The 7085-nt window shown below is 36.1% G+C and overlaps 1 protein-coding gene across 1 annotated transcript; it reads left to right on the top strand.

The window, feature by feature from the left end:
• The first annotated feature begins 709 nt into the window (after window positions 1–709).
• LOC118344827 (GDSL esterase/lipase At5g55050-like) lies at window positions 710–2701 on the top strand. The gene is made up of 5 exons (XM_035686238.1): window positions 710–950; window positions 1163–1308; window positions 1439–1687; window positions 2117–2366; window positions 2481–2701. The coding sequence occupies exons 1-5, from the start codon at window positions 710–712 to the stop codon at window positions 2699–2701; spliced, it is 1107 nt and encodes a 368-aa protein (XP_035542131.1).
• The last annotated feature ends 4384 nt before the right edge of the window (window positions 2702–7085 follow it).

The following is a 7085-nucleotide window of genomic DNA, read 5'->3' on the forward strand; positions in this document are numbered from 1 at the left end:
TATCATTGGTAACTCCAAGAGTACTAACCGGCCCCAAGAGGGACAAAAGACAACCGGCTGGCCTCCGGCAACGTCTGCATGCTTTTTGTTATGACAGGGAATTTGGCTTTTACATGTCACCACCACCAAATAATGATGATAATTTCAAGTTCTAAATTAAACCAGAAATGATAAATTACGCAGAAATATTGACAGCAATACATGAAAAGATCGCCATCGATCGGTAGAAATTTCTTATCGTTAGTACTGCATCTTTATCCATATATGGTACTACAATATCTGACTTATAATTCAAACTCATGCATTTTGTTCTCGTAGCTTTCTTTGTTTCACAAAGCCAAATCCAGTCAAACACATTAAACTAGGCAAAGTTGGCATATTTTCACGTTGTTTATAGCGATAAGAATTAAAGTGGTTTGCTCATTGTAATCACTGATTTTGGTCGATCCTCCGGGTCAACCCGGCCGTAAGAAAAGCTCTAGGACAATCCGCCCATCCAAACAATGGCTTTGTTCTTTTGCATGTATGCATTCTTGCTGAAGGAAAACGACCCCTTTACCGAGCACTCACATTATTGTAACTTTCTGCAACATCTCTTTATATAAACCCTAGAAAGATCTTAATATTTCATCAGTGAAGTTTCAAGCATTATTGAAACGTACAGTCCTAAAAAAATTGAGAAAGTTTCCTTTCTGGTCAGTTCTTCCTCATGGCAGAGACAAGCTTTGCCATTCTACTCTTATCCTTGGCGACGATTATCCTTAACGTTAATGCAGATGCAGGCAGGCCTGCTGTTTTTATACTTGGGGACTCGACAGCAGATGTTGGGACCAACAATTTCTTGCCAGGCAGCCAGGCAAGGGCTGACTTCCCTTTCAATGGCGTTGATTTTGCTTTCTCTATACCCACTGGAAGGTTTAGCAATGGCCTAAACAGTGCTGATTTTCTAGGTCAGTATAGTTCTAACACATGCATGCTGAGTACGTTGTTCAATCTTCTGCTTTACATTTCCCACGAAATGCATGCATTTGCTACGAATGATCGAAATCTCTCGTGGCCACGAATGACATAATTAATACCTTATTTTTTTTCCATTATTATTATTATTATTATTATTATGATGGTTTCTCAACCTGAACCGGTACATGATACTCATGATCAGCCAAGCTACTGGGCTACGAGAAAAGTCCACCACCATATCTTTCAACTGTAAATTACTCACGTTATAGTCTAACGAGGCAAGCCTTAAAGGGTATAAACTTCGCCTCTGGAGGGTCCGGCATTTTTCGTCTGACAGGACAATTACCGGTGAGGGCCTCTCGCTCTCTCTAGAAATTAAATTTATTAACATTCGTTCATGACTATTTAAACTGCAATGATCTTTTTATAAGCGTGAGATTGATGACATGTTCTAATTATATTATTACTTTCTGCTCAGTCTGATTCACCAAACGGCAGGAAACAGAATGTGATTCCAATGGCAGAGCAAATAGCGCAGTTTGAGAGTATTCGCAGCTCTCTTATGGCTGCAATGGGTCCCTTACCAACCTTAAGGTTTCTTTCCAAGTCTTTGTTCTTCATTAGTATTGGCAGCAATGATATCTTCGAATATTACCGTTCCAACAATAATTTATCAAAGGAACGCTTCTTCGCCAGTTTAGGATTCGCTTACGAGAACCAATTAAAGGTACGTACGTAAGTCTCCTTTCTTTTTCTTTTTTTTTTTCAAATTTTATTTTAGAGCCTTGATAGCTACAAGCGGTTTAGCGCACCAAACTGCATACTAACATTGACATGACCTTTTTATTAAAAAGAAAAAAAAAATTGAGAGAAGAAAAGATCGTCTCATGAAAATTATTTTTATCTTCAATTCGCACCGTTTCATTAAATAGAAGCCTTACATATCAGCATCGGTATGTGAACTCGCTTGCAAGAATAATTTTTCTTTATATTTTATAACTCATTTTATAACTAATTAACGTAATTATTTAATTTTATTAAAATATATATTTATAAATTAGTAATTATAAAAAAAAAATAAAAAAGATATCAAGATAGCTGGCAGATGATGATCAACTGATCACAATGGATTCTGATACCACGCTTGTACATGCAGGCTCTACTCGAACTGGGAGCTAGGAAGTTTGGGATTATAAGTGTCCCGTCAATTGGCTGTTGTCCATCTCAGAGGCTCAATAGTCCTAACGGGGGTTGTTTGGAGGAGTTGAACGATCATGCAAGAGCTTTTCACACAAAGATTGAGAGAATCTTGTACAGGCTCAGCGAAGAATATCAAGGCATGAAGTACTCACTTGGAAACGCCTACGAGATGACAATTAATGTCATAGACAACCCACTTCTATACAGTAAGCTAGCTACAATTTCACTCTATATATATATGATCTCCTATTGCGCGTACGTGCCAAATTAAGTACTATTGGGCCAGAATTTAGTCTGATGCAAATAACGTTTTTTTTCAGATTTTACGAACGTGAAGACTGCATGTTGTGGAGTTGGGAGGCTCAATGCAGAATCCAATTGCAATCCAAATGCAAATCTTTGTTCGAGTCGCAATAATTACTTGTTCTGGGATTTGTTCCACCCAACAGAGGCTGCTGCTCAACTGGCAGCAGTAACTCTCTTCAGAGGTCCCACAAGATTTGTAGCCCCTATCAACTTTTCTCAATTGGCCCAGGCGTAGTACGTACCCTAACTACTAGTCCTCGAGGGCCCAAGGCCTCCTGATCAAATAAGCAATTTCATTGCATTAAATCAAATGTTTTTCTTTTCTTTTTTTCACGATATTATGCTTTTGAGAGCAATGTTGGTCGTTGATGTAATTTTTTGTATGGTTTGATCGATTAAGAACTCCTATTACAAAATAAGAAAATAACTGTTATTACAGAACGAGTTTTTTCGAATGAATCTGTTACCTCTGGTTAAAATGTGTAGTGAAACATGATCTACATAAGAGGTCATGTACCTCTAGTGTGAAGTTCTGCAGATTAACTTATGATTTAGGAAAACAAACATCTTTAATGTGGTAAAACCTCTTGGGATTTTGTTACTACCATAATCGAGCTGAACTGATTTGAGAAAAAAAATAGCACTTCCATTGTGGCATGAAGATAAATACAATATCAAAAGACAGCATCAAATGAGGTGTCAAGATGGTTAGAACATTCAGCATATTGTGATCACTCTTATTGGCAATCTGCAAATGCAAGATTTATTAAAACCAGTTACAAAAGTAGGCAAACCCATCGGCAGCTGATTGCTTAGCCATAAAAGTTCAAAACAGTACTGTCTTGTCTTCTATGAATAACTGGAGGTTAAGAGTGTCAAAGAATCAAAGATAGCTAGGAGATGTTGTGATTCGTGAACCGTATGCCATGGGAACATAAAGTTAAAACACCGTGGATCCTTATTGATCAGTTTTGCAGAGAAACATGCTTGTAAAAGAGAAGGAAAACATGAATTCTGCCTAAACCATGAAGGTAGTAAAGGAAAAAGACAAGATTATGAACACTCAGATTGAACTTAAAAGGCCTTGGTTGAGAAGGACTAGGAAAAATACTGGCTTGCACGTGAAGGAAAGTGTTGAGGAATAATCCCACATTACCTGTAGATAAGGTCTTGGTCATATTTATAAGGAATGAACAATCATCTCTTGTTGAACCGGTTTTATGCAAAGATGATTTAGGCCCATGAATTTCTTTAAAAACAAATTTCAAACTCACATGCTTAAGACTCCGATCCATTTGGATAATAAAAGTATCTCAGATAATCTATGAATAATAGTGAAATAACAGTGAATAGTTTATAAATAGTAGTGAACTAATATAAAAATATCTAAAAATAATTATTATTTTATGTGTAAGGCCTGGCCGGTCTCTCTTCCTTTAGCTTGGGAAGCCTTGTATTATGCACATTAAATATGTCAGTCACCTTTCTTTCTTATCATAAATGCTTTCTTAAGTTGTTGCCTAATTTGAAATGCTCAAATGGAAAATAATAATAATAATAAGATTGATCAAGTGGGCTCGCAACATTTATAACTATTTGTATAAATATTTTGAACTATCAAAAGAGTAATAACTCAAGCCTTCAAGTTCTTACCCCAAACACGAGGGGATCCTTTTTCCCACAATAGGATACTTGAAACTTAATCATGCTCTCATTCTTTTCTAGCTCAAGACCTTCTTCCTTGTTCACTGTTTTTGGAAAGTCCCTGCGCGAGGTTGAAGACAACCCGATCCAACGGTCATCCAGTTCGAAATTGGGAGGGACTAAAAGACAGTGTCGTTCAGCCCGTAGATCCAAACGACAATGTCGTTTGATCCAACGGTAAGCAATTTCAAATTCCATCTGGACTAAATGACATTGTTGTTCAGCCCAAGGAGAAAAATGACAACGTCATTTTCGGCACTGAAGAGACCCAACGGTCACCTCCAAACGGCACTGTTTTTCCCCTTCAAGCCGAGCTGCAAGCCAATCTCCGAGCCAAGCTGCTTAACAAGCCGTTGACCGAGCCACCGACCCCCGATTTTCTCCAGAACCCGATTTGTACCGGCTGAACCAGTTCATGACAGATTTGTTCAATCGGGCCGTACGAGATCATTTCAAACCCGAATTGGTCCGTTTAAAAGCCATTGTGATCCAAATTTCAAGCCAAAACATTACAAAGCACATGTTGATCGGAATTATTTCCAAAAATTCTTTAAAAAATGTGAAACATCAAGAAAAGGTCGTGGATATCCTCGATCGATGCGTCACTTTCATTATTCTCCATATATAAAATATAATAGGAGAATTTCTAGGCTGCCACCTTGGATTAAATCCAAGGGTTATTATTACTATTAAGTTTGTAATAGTTTTAATTTTTTCACAGTTGAACTATTGTATTTAAATAGTAGACATTTATTATTTCTACATTCTTCTTGTTGATTAATTTTTTAAGGTTTATTATTCATGGCACCAAAGAAAAGTATTCATCCCTCAGGGATAGAAAAACTGAATGGAAGAAATTTTCGGGCCTAGAAAATGCATATAACTTTTCTTCTAACTCATGAAAAGATCTTATATATATTAACAACACCTGAGCCATGTGAAGAAATTGTAGAAAATGATGAAAGTGAAAGTGAGAGCAACGTTTCAAATAAAGATAAATGGATAAAACAAAATGCATGGGTAAAATGTTTAATTTTGCATTGCATGAGTGATCATATTATTCCTTTATTTGAAGATTATGAAACTACTAAAGAAATTATGGATGCAGTTGAAGCAAAGTATGGTTTAAGGTCGGATACTTATATATAGTTATTATTGGATAAGTATAACCGGACTTGTATGAAAGAGAATGATGATATTGTGATCATGTATTTCGAATGGAGTTAATTGCAAAAGAATTACATGATAACAGTCATCCGCACATTGATAAAATGCAAGTTACAACCATACTAGATAGTCTTCATTCATCTTGGGATCACATTGTTACTTCTTTAATATACAGTGAAAATGAAGTAACAATGATATCGCTTCCAGTACTTTTAGTACTTGAAGGAGAAATGATGAATAAAAGGAATAAAGATGGTGAATCATCCAATTTATTGATGGCTCAGGACAAGCATTCTACACAGAAAAGATGAAGTCAAAATAGTTTAAGAAAAAAAAATGGTTAAAAAGGAAACAAAATAAACCATTTTCTAGAAACTATTTTAAGTGTGGAAAGATGACTCATTACAAATCACAATATCCTAACAAAGTAAAAGCACAAGAAAGCAAGAAAATTGTGATGACAATCTCAGGAATGGTCTTAGGTGAGCACTTGACGAAATTTCAGTGCAGGTTGATTAACCAAGTAAAAGGTTGATCGTGGTACAGTCAACGATAAGGTGATTAAGGAAAGACTCAGGTGAGTAAGTACTTAGCGAACATTCAGTGTCATTCACTAAAGTTTTAGTGAAATGTGATTTGATTACTCAAGTAAACGGTTAATCATTTGTAAAGTCGTTGATAAGGTGATTAGGGAAAACCTTAGGAATAGCCTCTAGAGGAAGTACTTAACGAAAATTCAGCGCAGGTCGATACATGTGTTATGTATTCGGCTAAAGTCGTTAATTGTGACAGGGGAATGAATAATTGATCCAATCACGAGAGATGGATTACTGATCCAATCACGAAGAATTGATGTCGTTCACTAAATTTTTCTTTTTAGTGAAATTAAGTCACCCCTAATATTTGATCAGTGGGAGCATATATGGTAAATGGTGCGATCAGATAAGGTAATGACAAAAACGTGTGCACGTAGAGGCTTGTCATGTTTTGACGCCGATCTGCAACAGTAGCATATGAGAGTTGAGTAGTGGAAAGCTCATATTGATAGCAATGTAAAATACTCAACTGGATCGTCATCGGTTTGTGTGATCAAATGGGATATGTTTTTCTAAAGGGTGTGATCACCAAACGGTGTACCCCTTGGAATGACACCCTCTAACATGGTGATGGTTCTCATGAGGGGTGATGTTTAAGGAAGTGTCAATAGACATAACATTTTGATTTAGTCAAAAGATTGTGTCACTTTTTAAGGTCGTGACCTTTGTGTTACCATTAGGTAACCAATGGATGTGTCCTTTGCCAACTAGTGCATAATGACCTATAAATAGGAGTCATTAGTGCACAAATGAATGCACTTAATTCTCTTTATTTATCACTAACTTATGAGACAAATATCCTCACAAGAGTGTCACAATATTATCATAATTATGCTTCCATTTGTTTTTTATTACTCTACAGACAGAACATCCCATGCTGACACATAAAGTAATTTCTAAATCGACCAGCTAGAATACGTGCAGAGAATTATAACCTGTATCTTACTGAGAGAGAGAGAGAGATATATATATATATATATATATATATTAATTAACCAAAAGCCAACACCGTATGGCCGGTTGTACTGATCATGATCAGTTTCTTTCTCGAACCTGCATGCATCATGCATGAGAACCCTAACATATAAATATATATATATAAATATATATATATATATATATATATATATATACAATCTCAGGGATATTGAT

The sequence above is a fragment of the Juglans regia genome, chromosome 16 (assembly GCF_001411555.2).
Source record: "Juglans regia cultivar Chandler chromosome 16, Walnut 2.0, whole genome shotgun sequence".
Classification (NCBI taxonomy): Eukaryota; Viridiplantae; Streptophyta; class Magnoliopsida; order Fagales; family Juglandaceae; genus Juglans; species Juglans regia.